General features: G+C 41.0%; 1 protein-coding gene across 1 annotated transcript in view; it reads left to right on the forward strand.

The window, feature by feature from the left end:
- LOC126482127 (clavesin-1-like) overlaps positions 1–17,664 on the forward strand; it is a 171,381-nt gene extending 153,717 nt beyond the window's left edge. Inside the window, exons 5-9 of the mRNA XM_050106104.1 lie at positions 345–504; positions 1,539–1,788; positions 11,015–11,125; positions 13,826–13,931; positions 17,400–17,664. Coding sequence (XP_049962061.1) covers positions 345–504; positions 1,539–1,788; positions 11,015–11,125; positions 13,826–13,931; positions 17,400–17,545 — 773 coding nt within the window. The 3' untranslated portion in view covers positions 17,546–17,664. The remainder of the gene's footprint in view (positions 1–344; positions 505–1,538; positions 1,789–11,014; positions 11,126–13,825; positions 13,932–17,399) is intronic.
- The last annotated feature ends 220 nt before the right edge of the window (positions 17,665–17,884 follow it).

Below are 17,884 nucleotides of genomic sequence, written 5' to 3' on the forward strand. Positions count from 1 at the left end.
CTGATTTTGAGTCCATGTAACCAACTTAATGACTCATATATCAGCCAAAACTAAAAAAACTTCTGCCGATCTGATAATAAATGATTAACGCAGTACACTTGACCCAGTGTATTGAGTGTTGCTAAGTACATTTAGTCTAGGGTTTTTCGCATTTTGTATTTATTAGTTGCTTCAGTAAGACATGACACATGGACGAAATCATTCCGTTACTTAAGGCCATAAATTTGAGTGCTTTAGGCTAACTGTGATGAGCTAAATTCCTTCCATATGAGCGCTTACGTGTTCTGTTTCCTGTGTCGTTAATGTCCTTGCTCATGTTGGCTATCGGATAATCTGTGTTCCAGACGACTCCCTCATCGAGCGCATGTACATCAACTGCAAGTGCAGCATGGAGAGGGTCAAACTGGGATTAGACGCTTATTTTTCCCTGAAAAACAGAATGCCCGAGTTTCTAATGAACAGAGATGCAAGAGAAACCGACATCCAGTTTGCAATGGAGCACATGTGAGTCCCGACTTGTCTTCATCAGTTTAATTTCATGATTTAGTTATTACTAATTGATTCAGGAATTTTTTGCTCTTTGCTGGAATGGATTTATAATACTACAGAGAACTTGTGCCAATGTTTAGACTGTAATCATGTGTAAGGGTATGTTATTTTGTAAATTCTCAACGAAATCATGATATTACACTTTAGTCGAGAGCAGTAAAGTCTTTTGTACAACCAAAACAGTTAAAATCAAATGAAAAATGAGTTCTACATTTTATATACAGTTCAGCCTTCTAATTCGTCGGATTTTTTAAATGTGTATTTCGGTGTCAGTGTTCGGTAGTTTGGTTAGGTTGCTTGAAATGGTACGCACATTTAAAAACTCGTAGAGCGAAACAAGTATTTTTAAAGATTAATCGTATTATCCGTTCAACACAGATAAGTAGTAACGAATACTTTACTGCCGTGACGTAGAATTTACACTGTTTACGTGCCTCTAAATATCTTAATATGGCCAGCGCCTCCTCCTTCGTTCGTACATTTATTCTTCACCATTGTTGACAGCTCACGCTCACTTTTTGGGCTCACTCAGTTTGTGTGATGGTCCGAGTCACAGTTTTATCCCACCAACAAATTTCAGAAGAGTGCACAATACATTGTGGCCGAAGGATTCGCTCTGGATGCGTACTAAATTGTTTGTTGCCGAATGAGGTGGCGCAGCGGTTAGCACACTGCAATCCCATTCGGGAGGACGACGCCTCAAACCCGTGTCCGGTTTCCAGACTTAGGTTTTCCGATATTTCCCTAAATCGTTCCAGCCAATAGTCGCGATGGTTCCTTTCAAAGGCGCCGGCCGATTTTCCTCACTATCCTTAACACAATCCTAGCGTATGCTACGTCTATATTGACTTCAGTGCCGACAGGACGTCAAACCCAGTCTTCATTCCTTGTTTGTTGCTGTATTTCGTAAACTGTTACTTCATGTTGACTGCATGTATTATCCTCTTTCCCGTATGCATGTATTAATCGAAGTATAATGTCTCCTACAGCAAAATGATGACGATGCCACGACTCACAAAGGACGCGTACCGCGTCCACGTCATCACCGCAGTGGACGAAGACTCAATGAATATAATTTGGGCCCCATATGGTAAGATCCTGTCCATTGCTATGGAAGTTATGTTCGTCGAGGACTATTCTATTGGAGATGTTTGCATCATCGACATGGCGAACGTAAATGCTGGGCACGTAGTCCGGGCGGACATCAACATCATCCGCAATCTCGAACTCTGCTACAAGGTAATTTCAGTAGCCTATTACATTCATACCTAACAGACTGAAAGTGTAATATGTATGGAACTTTCGGGCCTTAAAACCGTTTACCAGACTGTAAATCGAACGCAGGTATAAAGGATCATGTATGTTCACCAAATAAGTTTGATGCCCAGCAGAAATATAGCAGTAAGTGAACCTACTGCCACAGAATTTAGTTACTATATTAAGGTGCGCACTTGCACTTGCAACTGTATGATCGGAATGCAAAGTATAACTACAACAGCCGGCCGGTGTGGCCGAGCGGTTCTAGGCGCTACAGTTTGGAACCGCTCGACCGCTACGGTCGAAGGTTCGAATCCTGCTTCGGGCATGGATGTGTCTGATGTCCTTAGGTTAGTTAGGTTTAATTAGCTCTAAGTTCTAGTGGACTGATGACCTCAGATGTTAAGTCCCATAGTGCTCAGAGCCATTTGACCCTTTTATAACTACACCAAAAAGAATGAAACACACTGAATAACAAATAACAACCATTTATTAAAGTAATATGTACACAAATAAATATTCGGCGCCAGTTCGAGGGGAAGGTGTGGCAGTGATGTAGAAGTTCAGAACATAAGTCTCAGTCTAGCTCAGTGGATGATGGCTATCCAATCTAATTGTAGTTTAGCCTCTACTGGTGTTGCTGGCAGCAGGCTCAGTTAATGGATAAATTTCTCGATACTTGGTGATGATTGCAAAAATATGACGATACTTCTTCATAACTCCTGGTGAGTCGCTGATGGCTTAATTAGAACTGTGTGCCAAATGGAACTGGAGTTGAAACTTCCTGGCAAATTAAAACTGTGAGCCCGACCGAGACTCGAACTCGGGACCTTTGCCTTTCGCGGGCAAGTGCACTACCATCTGAGCTACCGAAGCAGGACTCACACCCGGTACTCACAGCTTTACTTCTGCCAGAATCTCGTCTCCTACCCTCCAGACTTTACAGAAGCTTTCCTGCGAACCTTGCAGAACTAGCACTCCTGAAACAAAGGATACTGCGGAGACATGGCTTAGCCACAGCCTGGGGGATGTTTCCAGAATGAGATTTTCACTCTGCAGCAGAGTGTGCGCTGATATGAAACTTCCTGGCAGATTAAAACTGTGTGCCCGACCGAGACTCGAACTCGGGACCTTTGCCTTTCGCAGGCAAGTGCTCTACCATATGAGCTACCGAAGCACGACTCAGACCCGGTACTCACAGCTTTACTTCTGCCAGTATCAGATGCATTGTAACTGAATGACAATAGAAGGGGTACATAAATGTGTAGAATGAGACAGTTTTAATCTGCCAGGAAGTTTCACATCAGCGCACACTCCGCTGCAGAGTGGAAATCTCATTCTGGAAACATCCCCCTGGCTGTGGCTAAGCCATGTCTCCGAATTATCCTTTCTTTCAGGAATGCTAGTTCTGCAAGGTTCGCAGGAGGGCTTCTGTAAAGTGTGGAAGGTAGGAGACGAGATACGGGCAGAAGTAAAGCTGTGAGTACCGGGTGTGAGTCGTGCTTCGGTAGCTCAGATGGTAGAGCACTTGCCCGCGAAAGGCAAAGGTCCCGAGTTCGAGTCTCGCTCGGGCACACAGTTTTAATCTGCCAGGAAGTTTCATATCAGCGCACACTCCGCTGCAGAGTGGAAATTTCATTCTAGAAACATCCCCCAGGCTGTGGCTAAGCCATGTCTCCGCAGTATCCTTTCTTTCAGGAGTGCTATTTCTGCAAGGTTCGCAGTAGAGCTTCTGTAAAGTTTGGAAGGTAGGAGACGAGATACTGGCAGAAGTAAAGCTGTGAGTATCGGGTGTGAGTCGTGCTTCGGTAGCTCAGATGGTAGAGCACTTGCCCGCGAAAGGCAAAGGTCCCGAGTTCGAGCCTCGGTCGGGCACACGGTTTTAATCTGCCAGGAAGTTTCATATCAGCGCACACTCCGCTGCAGAGTGGAAATCTCATTCTGGAACTGGAGTTGTTGGCAACTGAGAAGATGACTAATCTTTCTAGATCCATTATGGATCGTGGGACGACGGCTGGCATGAACTTCCTGATGCAATAATTTACCATCAGCTGTATGTGTTGTAGAAATTTATTTTATTTTATGAACTTCTATGTGCTACCAGTTTTGGCATTACATTGATGCCATCTTCAGGCACCACTCGTCATAGTCGTAAAATCGCTATACATGGAAGGAGCCATATAGCTGGATCCGTGAATCAATCGTCCTGCAACAGCTCTTGGTGGCGTGGCGACACAGTCTGGTAGCACATAGAAGTTCATAAAAGAAAATACATTTCTACCATACATACGGCTGTTGGTAAATTATTACATCAAGGAGAAATGATGACTGGCCGAGGGAAGCAGTGCAGCTGCTTAAATCTGCGGTCTCCAAATGAAAGAAATACGCTGAATAACATAATTTTAGGGTCACTTTTTCCAAACCCCATAATTGTGTTCCATTTAAACGAAGAATTTTGGAACACTAAAATCATCCTCTTTACTGACACAAAAGTGTGGTGATCTGGGACGTCACATTTGGGCTCGACGAGTCGTTAAACCAGAAGTGTCGACATCTGCTGCAAAACAGACAGAGCTGAAAGGTTCACGAGAGGTGTAAGACTACGCTGCTGCTCTTGCCCCTACTACTGGGGATATGAAATCGGAAGGGTGTCAGGTGGTTGTCTGCCTGCAGGCGCCTAGGACTCAGTCAGAGTTTGCATGTCTATTGGTATATCTCTAAAGTGCTCAACAAAGGTGTACTATTGGCAGCGAGGGTGTTGCCGAGTTGAGGGGTCTAAGAGGGATCCTTTGCCATTTTATTTATACATATGTGAAGTTCACACATCTCTGTGATCATGTCACAGGAAGAAGCGAAACAGGCGGGCTGAAAAGCCATAAGCACACTCTGCTGCTTTGGATCACATATATAATCCACCGAATGGTTTTGAACAGTCCCTTGTGGTTCCACCCAGCACACAAGACCAGAAATTGCAGTAACAGTACAAACCAAAAGGATGGTTTGATGTTCAGTGAGGTTTCATCTTGGATGTCCTTAGAGAAGGACTGAATTGTTTGGGTGGGGGGTGGAGGAGTGCCAAAGTTTTCCAATAATGTCATTCTGTTGTCCATTGCCCAATAAGCGAAATTATGTGATCATGCCACACACATTTTGCTCATTCCAGCAGTCATTTGCTTAGAATTCCCATTTTCGATTAAATGGTTTACGATTGCGCAATTTGGATCGCCAAGTTTTGGGGGCACACTCAGTAAATGATCTGGCGAATTTACGCTGGGAGCTCTGTAACATTCTGTCTGTGGGCGATGTGTTTATATGGGGTGGGCAAACTAAGCCTGTCCCAAAAAATATTTCATGCACTTCAAGACAGGTAACCCAATTTAGATCATCCTTGCCTATGACAGATGATGTAACTTGGGTTGCCTATCTTAAGGTGCACTAAATATTTTCCAGGCCATTTCTACTCATATTTTGCCCGTCTTGTATATGGAGGAGGTGTGTAGGCAAAAGTTGGTATCAGAGAATCGACACTTAGTGCAGAGGATCACAACTGACCGTATTCAAGCATGAATTAATAGATGGAAAATTTCATAGTTTCCTTTTCGTTTGTAATCACTATTTGCATTGATCCAGCTGAACTCCATCTACTATAAAAGGCAGTATAAATGATATTTAAAAATACAGATAAATACTTTGTCATGAATCACAAAAATAAATTTTAAATCTTTGTTTAGCCTTATTCTAGCGTTGAAGGCTTCCTGCAGTGTATATTTATGAGATGACAATGATTTAATATGATGATAGTTATTAATTCATTATTAATTTCAACTAGAGCTTTTTACTCGTGTTCAATTGCTTGGGTCGAGGAAACGTGATATCCTGCAACATCTGCACTAGCACTAACAGCCTAACACAACATGTAAACCAACTAAAACTTTACGACCTATGCAGGTCACCACGTATCAGGTTTGAAGTACCAGTGAAGGTGTGTCTTGTGTTCCAGTAAACGTTAGTATTATGTGGCGTTTATACAAAAACTGAGCATTTATATGGGATACTCTCACAAATATTCACATGTATCTTTAGAGTGTCATGTGTCAAAGAAATCAGAAAATTATGTACACAGTTAAAGTGTTATCACAGTTTTGTTGCATGTAGTCGAAATCTAACTGAATCATTAGGTTAATTTAAGTCCAAATGACAATTAAGCCTGCAATAGGGGGACAGTTACCCTTTTAATACACAACTGGTCTTCAAAACAAGGAAGATAGCGGATAATTTCAATTATATCACAAGGGCATAGAGAATGCCAAAGACGAGCATAGCATGTTGTCTTAGATTCATAGAGAGAAAGAGGTTGTTGTTGTGTTACACCTCGCCTACTCCCCAGTTCCTCACGCCTGACGAGCGAATTATAAGAGAATTCTCCAACCGTGTCAGCTTGCCAATACCTGACTGGCCTTGTCTACCAGTTACAGGAAATTGCCCCTACGCTCCTGGCAAATCACTTAGCTTCTCTAACGGTCGAATAATTACTGTTTGAGAGGCCAAAAATTGCTCTTGTACAAATGTAATGTTGAAGTAACTTCCACCTCACTGTCGTCAGAGTGTTTTTCCTTTTGTTGTTGTTGGTGTCAGTGTTCGGACTGGATTGATGCGGCCCAGCAATCTCTTCATTCCCGAGTAGTACATGCAACAGAAGTCGGCAGTAATTATTTACTGGATGTGTTATAACCTCTGTCTTCTTCTACAGTCATTCACTCTTAATTCACTCTAACCATGGAAGTCATTCTCTTAACTCATGTTCTGTCATCCTGCCCCTCTTCTTTTCGGTGTATTCCGAATGTTCCTTTCTTCGCTGAGTCTGCGGTGCACCTTCTCATTTCCCATTCTAGTAGTTTCATTTATTTTTTAACAGTCTTCTGTAGCACCACATCAGAGAAGTTTCAGTTTAGTCGTTTTCCTGTTTTCCTACAGTCCATGATGCGACACAATAAGATGTTCCAATCGTACATTTCCAGACATTTCTTCTTCAAAATGTTTTTGTTTGATACTAATAGATTTGGTCAGGAATTCTCTGTTTGTCTGAGGTAGTTTGCTTCTTTTTTGTACACCTTGTTTAATTCGTCATACGTATAGCGCTCCCAAGATAGGAGAATTTCTTAACTTCGTTTACTTCTTGATCCTCAAGTCTGGTGTTACGTTTTTTGCTAATCTCAAATCTGCTACTCCTCATTATTTTCGTCTTCTGTTTACTATCAATCCATACGCAGTACTCATTAGACTGTTCATTCCATTCAACAAGCCGGCAGGAGTGGCTGTGCGGTTCTGGGCGCTACAGTCTGGAGCCGAGCGACCGCTAAGGTCGCAGGTTCGAATCCTGCCTCGGGCATGGATGTGTGTGATGTCCTTAGGTTAGTTAGGTTTAATTAGTTCTAAGTTCTAAGCGACTGATGACCTCAGAAGTTGAGTCGCATAGTGCTTAGAGCCAGAGCCATTCAACACGTCCTGTAATTCTACCTCACTTGCATTCAGGATAACAATATAATCAGCGAATCTTAACACTGACATCCTTTCACCCTGAGTTTTAGCTCCACTTCTGAAATTTTCTTTGATTCCTATCACTGCCTGTTCGATGTATGGATTAAACAGTGGCTGCAACAGACAGCATCCCTGTCTTACAGACTTTAAAACTAACATTTAGTTCTTGATCTACCATTCTTATCGTTCATCTTGGCGCACATATAGAATTTTACTCCAATTTACTATTGATTACTCTTTTTTTCAAATTGGCAAACATCTTGCAACATTCCGCACCGTCAACAAATTGTTTCTCTAGGTCCATAAAATCAATGGAAGTTGTTGTGAATTGGCAGGAGCCAATTCACGGGGTTTGGAGGAAGCCGAAAGGCACGCGTTTAAGCTCACGCAGGCTGGCGTGAGGTCTGGAACATTACAAGGAAATGAGAACTTAGAAAAACGGACGCAGTTGCTGTAATACTTAACTTTAATTCATAAGTGGTGTACATCGGTCTGACGGTACAGGCATCACAAGTTAAATATCTATTGATAATGGCGCCTTGCTAGGTCGTAGCAAATGACGTAGCTGATGGCTATGCTAACTATCGTCTCTGCAAATGAGAGCGTAATTTGTCAGTGAACCATTACTATGAACGTCGGCTGTACAACTGGGGCGAGTGCTAGGACGTCTCACTAGACCTGCCGTGTGGCGGCGCTCGGTCTGCAATCATTGACAGTGGCGACACGCGGGTCCGACGTATACTAGTGGACCGTGGCCGATTTAAAGGCTACCACCTAGCAAGTGTGGTGTCTGGCGGTGACACCACAGAAGTGTCTTGATTTTTCTTAAGTTGTGTTTCCGTTATCAAGCGGAGCTTCAGAACAGACTCTCTGGAAACTGTACCTTTCCTAAAGCCAGTTCGTTAATATTGTTTTCTGTTCTTCTGTATGTTATTCTTATCAGTAACTTTAATGCACGTTCTGTTAAATTGATTGTGTGATAGTTCTCGCACACGCCTGACCATGCAATTCTCGGGATTGTGTGGCCGATATTTTTCCGAAAGTTTGATGCTGTGTCTCCAGTTCGTAGGCTGCACAAACCAGCTTCTATAATCGTTTGACTGTCACCTGCTTCACAAAAAAAAAAAAAAAAAAAAAATTTAGGTAAATTTATTTTTTCGAGCTGATATTTATAACTTTATGTCTACATCGTGCATGTCGGGGGAAGACAATGGTGTAAATGGTTCTCTTGCCTCTCTTGTATTGCGAGTTTACAGTTAATATCGCAGGATAAGAAGTTAGTATCTTCTTAAGTCCAAGGTATTTACTATACGATGGTTGACTACATGTTTCAGCATTGTAAAATTATTCCTTGACGACGCTCTCGTCAACGTACAGCGTTCTTCCCTTTACCAATCGTCGAGACCTCATTACTTACATGCCTAGCACAGATGACAGACAGTACTCGTCAGATCACTAGCTCCTTGTATCTGCACAAGCCTCTTACCATCACTTCTTCACTTCGACAATCAAGGATAATGTAGATCATGTTCCGACTTCGTAAGTAGCTACCGCTTTAATTTGTCTAATGATGCTTCTCCCCACGCTGCGTTATCTATTTCTAGTTCCGTCCAATCTTTCGTCATCAAGTCTCCTGTTTCTTGGTTGTTCGAAATGATTTCGCCAACCGAGTTTGATTCCACGGTCATCGCTCCGACCTTCGTCTTGTGAACAATGTCTGTTTCTTGCATCAAGTCCCCAGTTCGTCGTCTCCCAGTCGCGTTCTTGCTTCCCGAACACGTGGTCCCGGATTCGACTCCCGGCGGGGTCAGGGATTTCCACCAGCCTCGAGATGAATGGGTATTTGTGTTGTCCTCATCTTTTCATCATCACTGATGAAAGTCGTGCGATTGGACTGAGTAAATGCTGGGGATTTGTACGGGCGCTGATAACCGCGCAGTTGAGCCCTCACAAACCAAACAACATCATCACCATGCAACTTGTGAATCTTTTGACTGTAACAAATTCTGTAGTTTTGCCTTTTTATATTTCTCATTGTGAACTGATCGCATGTTCTCACTTTCCCCTCTTTCGTAGTTGTGATCAACGTTTTTGACGTATACAGTTTTATAAACTATTAATTTTATCTTAGCAGAGGTGTTTCTTGGCGTAATCATATCTTTAAACTGCAATAGCTTCATCATGCATCTTTATCCTACATATACATCTACATGAATGCTCTGCAATTCACACTCAATTACCTGGTACACCGTTCATCAAACAAATTTCACACTATTTCTCTACTGTTCCGCTCTCTAGCAGCGCGCGAGAGAAACGAACATAATTATCATTCAGTGAGAGCTCTGATTTCTATTACTTTATTACAATGATCATTTCTTCCTACGTAGGTGGGTAAAAAAAATATTTTCGCATTTTGGAGGAAAATATTGGGTATTGAAATTTTGTGACAAAGTTTTCGCCCCAACGAAAACCCCTTTGTTTTAATGATTGTCATCCGAACTCGCATATTATATTCGTGACGCTCTCTTCCTTATTTCGCCATAGTAAAAAACAGCTGTCTTTCTTTGAAATTCTTAGGTGGTCTCCAGCAGTCCAGTCTGTCAAAGATCCCATACTGGACAGAAATACACTTGCAGAGGACGGACAGGCGTTGTGTAGGCAGTCTCCTTAGTAGAGCTGTCGCATCTTCTAAGTGTTGTGCTAATAAAACGCAGTCTTTGGTTTGCCTTCCACACAACATTGTCTATTAAATCGATTCAATTTAAGTTGTTCCCAACTGTAGTTCCTAGTTATCTGGTTGAATTGAAAGCCTTCAGATTTGTGTGATTTATTGTGTAACCGAAATGTAGCAGATTCCGTTTCGTACTCAGTGTATGATCTCATGTTTTTCATTATTAAGGGTCAATTTCCATTTTTCGCGCCATATAGATGTCTTGCCTAAATCCATCCATTGATATCATTTTAGACTTTTCTTCCTTGTCAAATATTTCCCCTAATACTTGAATTTTCTGATATGGGTAACCTTACCAACGCAGTTTGTTTTTCCAGTATTGTCTGTCATTGTAGATAATTTCATCACCTCCGTCTTTGCCCTACTAATATTGAGACCAACCAACAATGAATTCCTCTCAACTCCCTGACCATTTCTTCTGTATCTCATTTATTTTTTGCTGTTACTAGTACATTATATTTGTAAACTATTTACTGCTTCCACTCAGTAGCAATCCTTGAAACTATTTTTGTCTATCTACCTCCTTAACATGTTTTTACAAAACTAGTTAAAATTATCATACCTGCCATTCGAATTACCTGTAATGCGACTGTGACTCTTCTCCTGAAACTAACTTTCACCTTAGTACGCTTCGTACGTATTTCCTCGTCCCCTTGGTTGTATTTTCACCACGTACAGTAGAATGTGTAAGTTTTGTCGTTGCATGTTATCCGCTGCGAAGAGGTCTTCATCACAACACTGGAGTTTTTGCGTATTACTAGTTTAATCATTAAAACCTTGAACTCGAGAGAATTTTAGCTTTCTACTACTTATGTTAACGTTCAAATTCGGTTTTTCTATTTATTTGTAACTAATAAGCATTCTTTTATATCATATTAAGGTTAAGACTTCAGCCTTCAAAAGACTTTGTGAACTGACTAATAAATCTGATATATATAGACTGCCTACTGCCGAAGGCTGAAAGGACTTCACTTCGTGAATGCATCCAAGATTATGGATTCAGCCATGAAAATTGTTAAGATGGCGCTGTCTGAGAAGTTGCAAAAGAGGGTAAGTCATATATATCCATATTTGTTTTCTACTTCTGCTTAATATAAGGGAGTGTCTTTGGATCAATCCATAGAAATTCTAACAATCTACAATTGGGCTGCGCACAGATTTTCCTCTATGTTTAGCCTCATGACTCACACGCAGCAGTGCAAGTTACAATATTTCATTTTACAATATACGATATACAGAGTTGTATTAATCTACCGTGTCCGAGTAAATAACTGCGCAATACGACTGCGTGAAAGCTTGCGATGAAATACTTATGTTTACAAATTATTTCCAAATAGTGTCAGTCTAGGAAATCTCGTAAGCTTCACAAATTAATGATAACAACACACATTCAGATACAATCCGAAGTGTCGGTAGAGAAACCGATAACTAGAAAACAAAAAAATCCAGATAAATTACCGCGCTGGCGCAGGATCTGAGACTCTAAAATGTTTACTTATCCAGAAACATTCCTAGCAGAAAATGTATCACACCTATCAGGAAAATTAAAGTCGAGTGAAGAACAGTAATTTTAAAAACATTTTTAAATTTCATACATTTCCCGGCGCAGTTTCACATCTTTATATAATATGACTAGTTTCGATCGCCCTGGATCATGTTCAGATCTGAAAATAAAGTAAAGCTGACTATGTATTAGCGATTATTTGACAAAATGTAGCCAAACATTGTGCATAGTTCTTGAATTTATCAATGTAGTTGCATCAGCAACCCGAAACGTCTGTATCGGAAGTACGCACCAGGATACTGTTTTACGCCCAACTGTGGTCCATGTTTTAAGTCGGTAACTGATAGAATGACGGAAGAGGGGCAAAAGTGGAAAGTGGGAGGGGAGAAAACGTGGGAGAGGGGAATTGGGGGAGGGGTAGAAATTCAGGAAGGGGGAGTGGGAGGGATGTTATGAGCATACTGTATTTACACCCGGTAAAAAATTGTAGTAACTCATGTAAAAAGTCAGAATCTTAACCTAAAATAATTAAAAAGTAAAATTATGTAACATTTTTGTTAAAATATTAAGAGTGTTGAACAATGGAGAAGGGTGTTATGAGCATACCAGATTTATATCTGATAAAACATTGTAGTAATCTGCATAAATAGAGAGAGCATTACTCTAAATTTTAAAAGATTAAATTATGTCAAAGTTATAGCTAAGATATTAAGACTGTGGAAACAATGGGGAAGGACGTCATGACGAATTTACAGTTTGTAAAACACTCTAGTTACTAGGATAAAAAAAGAGAAGGACTTAAACTGAAATTGTAATGAGTAAAACAGTTGAGAGCTGTCCTTAAAATATTAATAGTTTAGAACAATGGATGTGTAAACTGTAAAACGTAATTAGTAAAATCATAAAATTACAATCACGTGAAGTAACTTAAATTCAACTTTCTTAATGTAATAAAAGTGTAAAATATAAGAAGCATGAAAATATAAAATGTCAATTAAGTATAACTCTCACACCCTCTTTCCTATAATTTGTGTTGCTTTTCACAGTTTCACTTACAAACTTTTGTAATACATTTTATAATTCTATGATGTTTATCATGGTCACCACACAGCTGACGTATTTAGATGATTGATGGGATCTTTTTTATTAATAATTATATTTTTATACTAGCCTGCAAAACTGTATAACTCAATGTTATTCCCATTAAAGGTGTCAGAACTATCTACAACAGGAAATGGTTCAAATGACTCTGAGCACTATGGGACTTAACTTCTGAGGTCATCAGTCCCCTAGAACTTGGAACTACTTAAAGCTAACTAACCTAAGGACATCACACACATCCATGCCCGAGGCAGGATTCGAACCTGCGACCGTAGCGGTCGCGCGGTTCCAGACTGTAGTGCCTAGAACCGCTCGGCCACAACGGCCGGCTACAACAGCAAATGAAACGTAACAAACATCATACCCATAGTTAGGTAACAAAGCGTAAGGTCATTAAGTAGTGAATTCGGCTGCACATGGAATACCTGAAGAATCTCGTGGAGTCCTTTACTCAGCGAACTGCTACCGTTATGAAGACTTGATGCTGTTATAGTCAGTGTTAGATGCTTGGAATGATTTCTGTTTCGAATTTGTAGTCCCGGTTTGTGTATATGTTGGGTTTTCGATAGCAGACTGAAAAGGAACGAGTTAGCACGTAAATATCATTGATGGCAGTTAATTAGCATTGATGGCAGCTAATGACATCTACCGGATACTTTCAGGTCGAATTTGACGTACTAGGGAAGTGTTGTTTTTGTAATAAACCATTGGACTTCTAACTGATGTACGCCAGGGGACTGATCACCTCAGAAGTTAAGTCCCATAGTGCTCAGAGCCATTTGAACCATTTGAACTGACATACACATAGAATATCAGGTTTACCAGACTTTTGTAGAGTAATGGCACATATTTTTCTATTGACGGGATATGAGAAACAACATCCACTTAGCTTAGTTTCCGCAATAAATCCTTAAAATGATATCACACAACGTCTTACGTGGATAATTTATTGCTGCTACTAATGCGTTATTCAGGACACTGTCATTATTTTCATATCTTTTTTCAATAGTATATATTCGTGTTCATTCATTTCAATTTTAAGACATGTTCGAGTATTCAGGTGGTTCATGGCTGTGTGGCAATGTCTCAGTGGTATTCTAGAAAGTTTTTGGACTGTTTTATGCCATACTGCGTGTTTGTTGCAGGTGTTCGTGCACCTTCCAGGATCGACATCTCTGTTCGATCATGTGCAGCGTGACTGCTTACCAGACGAGCTGGGAGGCACTGCTGGACCTGTTGACAAACTAGCTTGTAAGAAACTCCTCTAACTGCTCAGCAAATTCGTCAGCGGCTGCCTAACAACTGTATTTAAAAACTACCTGCTGCTTACCTTAATTATTTCAGCTAATCCTGAAATAGTTTCAGATTACGAAACACAGTACATAAGGGTTTTGGATTTCTTATAACAAAATATTCCCTGCCCTGGTCTCTAATACCCCGTATAATACATGTAAAAGTACAGGAGGCATTATTTTTATTTTTCCACAACGTAGAAAATATCATTTTACCCAGCGCACCTGACAGAACATCTACAGCATTGTATAGTTGCTGCGGATGGTGTGACACCTCCTTCTCCTAAAATTTAGGCGCGAAATTAATTAAATGTGGTTGAATACCAAGCGGTACGTTCAATAATAATTTATTTCTTACAGTTTGTCTCGGGCGGACAACTGAAATAAAAGGACTTAAATGAGAATCCCCTGGAAAAATTTTAGTTACTAGTAAAAATGCATAATGGAGGCCCTAGATTTAGAATCTGAATGAATTAAAAAACGTGTATCTCCCCTATGGGCGCCTCTCGTAAAACAACTGAAATAAAACGATAAAGAGAAGGTTAAAAATTTGTCTCAGCTTTACACAGTGATTTAAAAATTGCACACTACCTACCGACATTAAATACTGACACTACCATACGAATTACGCTCTACCTTTTATCAATGAACTAAAAGCCGAATATATTTTTTCAGTTATCGCAATACTGCAGGCACTGTACCTCGTAGACACAGCTGCCTAGCAGTCTTCAAAACACATTAATGACAACTGCAAAAGTCCTCGCACAATGAGGAACCAGGCAGTCCAGAACGAAAGCAATTCAACGATGAGTATTACAACTTCTTTTCCTTCCTTTTTCTGTGATAAAGGCGAGTCGTACTCCCCGTGCTTCTTAGGTCACTGTTCGGCGACTCCATTGCATTGTTATCCGTTTCCCCCGACGAGAAGCGTTTCAACGTTATTAGTGAAAGGAGTCTTACCTCTACCATCATTCAGTAACAGTTTGGCAAACATTAGCCAAGTTTTAAGACTGAGATTAATGTTTTAGCGGAGAATAAAAAAAAAAAACATTTGTAGCTGGACTTTTACAGTTGTATTAAGTCAACGAGACTATTTCCAAATTCGATATCACACGTCTTCGTTGCACTTCAGTTCAGCATCTACTCCAAGACTCCAAAAGGCAAAATACATATAACTATTCAAGAACAACTACTGCAGCCCTCTGTTGGACAGCCGCATGATTGTTAGTTTGTATACGTCTGTATTTCTTGGTCTAGGTCACAGAGAAGATTGAAGAACGACTGCGCTCCTTTACGAGCCACAAAAGCCTAATAAAGAAATGTGAACTGAGAAACGCTGCTTGAAACAAGTATAAAGGTCAGCTTAAAGGTAATGCTTACGCAAATACAGCTCTACCACATATAGGCACTACATTAGCTATAAATCGTGTGCAAAGAACTGTTATTTATCTATTTAATGTCTTACGTCAGGTCAAGATTTCACTCATGCAGTACCTTTCTTCCATCATAGTTGCTTAACAAATAACAATTACGGTATGACAAGCAGTATTAGAATGATTTGAATGTTATAGTGGTAATGGAAGTAAATACACTGAAGAGCCAAAGGAACTGGTACAAGCTGTCTAATGTCGTGTATGGCCTCGAGAAGAGCGGCAACACGAGGTGGCATGGAATGGACTTAAGTCTGAGGTAGTGCTGGAGGGAACTGACTCCATGAATGCTGCAGGGCTGCCCATAAATCCGTAAGAGTACGAGGGGTAGAGACCTCTTCTGGACATCACGTTGCAAGGCATCCCAGATATGCTCAGTAATATTCATGGCTATGAAGTTCGGTGGCCAGCGGAAGTGTAGTCCTAAGGACACTCTGACGTGGGGCGTCGCATTGTACTATTAAATGGTTGAAATGGCTCTGAGCACTACTGGACTGAACATCTGAGGTCACCAGTCCCCTAGACTTAGAGCTATTTAAACCTAACTAACCTAAGGACATCACACCCATCCATGCCAGAGGCAGGATTCGAACCTGCGACCGTAGCAGCCGCGTGGTTCCAAATTGAAGCGTGTAGAAACGCTCGGTCACAGCGGCTGGCTTGTCCTGTCAGATTAGCCGAAGTTCGTCAGAATGCGCAGTGCACGTGAATGGACGCAGGTGATCATACAGGATGCTTACTTACGTGTCACCTATCAGAATCATTTCTAGAAGTATCAGTCGTCCAATATAACTTTAACTGCACACGCCCCACACTATTACAGAGTCTGCACCAGCTTGAACAGTCACCTGCTTACATGCAGGGCTCATGGATTCATGAGGGTGTCTCCATACCCGTATAAGTGCATCCTCTCGATACAATTTGAAACGAGACTCATCCGACCAGGCAACATGTTTCCAGTCACCAACAGTGCAAAGTGGATGTTGATGGGCTGAGGCGAGGCGTAAAGCTTTGTTTCGTGCAGTACTCAATGGTACACGAGTGGGCCTTCGGCTCCGAAAGCCCATATCGATGATGTTTCGGTGAATGGTTCGCACGCTGACAGTTGCTGATGGCCCAGCATTGAAATCTGCAGCAATTTTCGGAAGGGTTGCACTTCTGTCATGTTGAACGATTCTCGTCAGTCTTCGTTGGTTCCGTTTTGTAGGATCTTTCTCCGGCGCAGCGATGTCAGAGTTTTGATGTTTTACCTCATTCCTGATATTCACGGTACACTCCTGTAATGGACTTATAGAAAAAACCTAACTTCGCCCCAACCTGGGAGATGCTGTGTCCCATCACTCGTGCGCCGGCTATAACACCACGTTCAAAATCACTTAAATCTTGATAACCTTCATCGTAGCAGTAGTAACCGATCTAACAACTGTGCCAGACACTTGTTGTCTTACATAGGCGTTGCCGACAGCACGCCGTCTTGTGCCTGTTTAAATATCTCTTACTTAAATACGCAAGCGTATACCACTTTCTTTGGCGCTTTAGTGTAATACTGACTATGGACATAAAGTTGCTATTAGCAGTACTTGTCCTGCTGCTGCGGCAAATAACGATAATAGTCATAACAATAATAACAATAATAATAATAATTACAGAGACAGATAAGTAAAGGATTTATGGGTGTACAATATAGATGTTTTCTGATACAGCCAGTTCTGGGGAACGGGAAATTATGCAGGCTGCGCCAGCTAAGAATACTGGAAATGGGAAAGATCTGGGTGGAAAGAAAAATGTACAAGGGAATATACAACTAACGAATAGATTACGTTGTTAGATAGACTTACAAAATTCACATTGTTTATGTAGCACAAAGCACGGAAGTAACTTAAAAATGTTTTGTAGAGATTAGCCAGCACAGTGATAGTTAAGGACTGATAGTGGCAGCTAATGAAGCCCCCAGTAGTTGTGTACGTTCGAAAACTAAACTATTGTCCCTATTCCAGACCAGCTTATTACGGGAGCCAACCGTGAGTGGCTGCTGGAGAAGGACAAGTACACGTCAGACGAGAGCAGACGCCCCACCGAGAACCGCTACGCCGACAACATCTACGGCATTGCAGGCTCATTTAAAAAATTGTCCGTGGACTGACACAACTCTTCTGTTACAGACAGAGATGAAAGTTTTGTACACATGTATATATTGTACAGTTTATTCTGTAGATATTAAAATTAAAATTAAAATAAACGGTTTTCCAACAAATCTTGTAATTCTAGTTTTATTATTTATTGCTTTACTCACACTTGGATCTCATTTATATAACGAAATAGCATAAGCAACTAGACACGGCTACGACAGCTACGTCATTCAAGACCACGACAGGTGTTCAGTACAGCTCCCTTTTGGAGATTCCAATAGGCACAGTGACGATGTCATAGGCCCCATAGGCCCTTCCCGGTGCGTTTTGACAAAATGATAGAATTCGATATT

Source organism: Schistocerca serialis, chromosome 5 (assembly GCF_023864345.2).
Source record: "Schistocerca serialis cubense isolate TAMUIC-IGC-003099 chromosome 5, iqSchSeri2.2, whole genome shotgun sequence".
Taxonomy (NCBI): Eukaryota; Metazoa; Arthropoda; class Insecta; order Orthoptera; family Acrididae; genus Schistocerca; species Schistocerca serialis.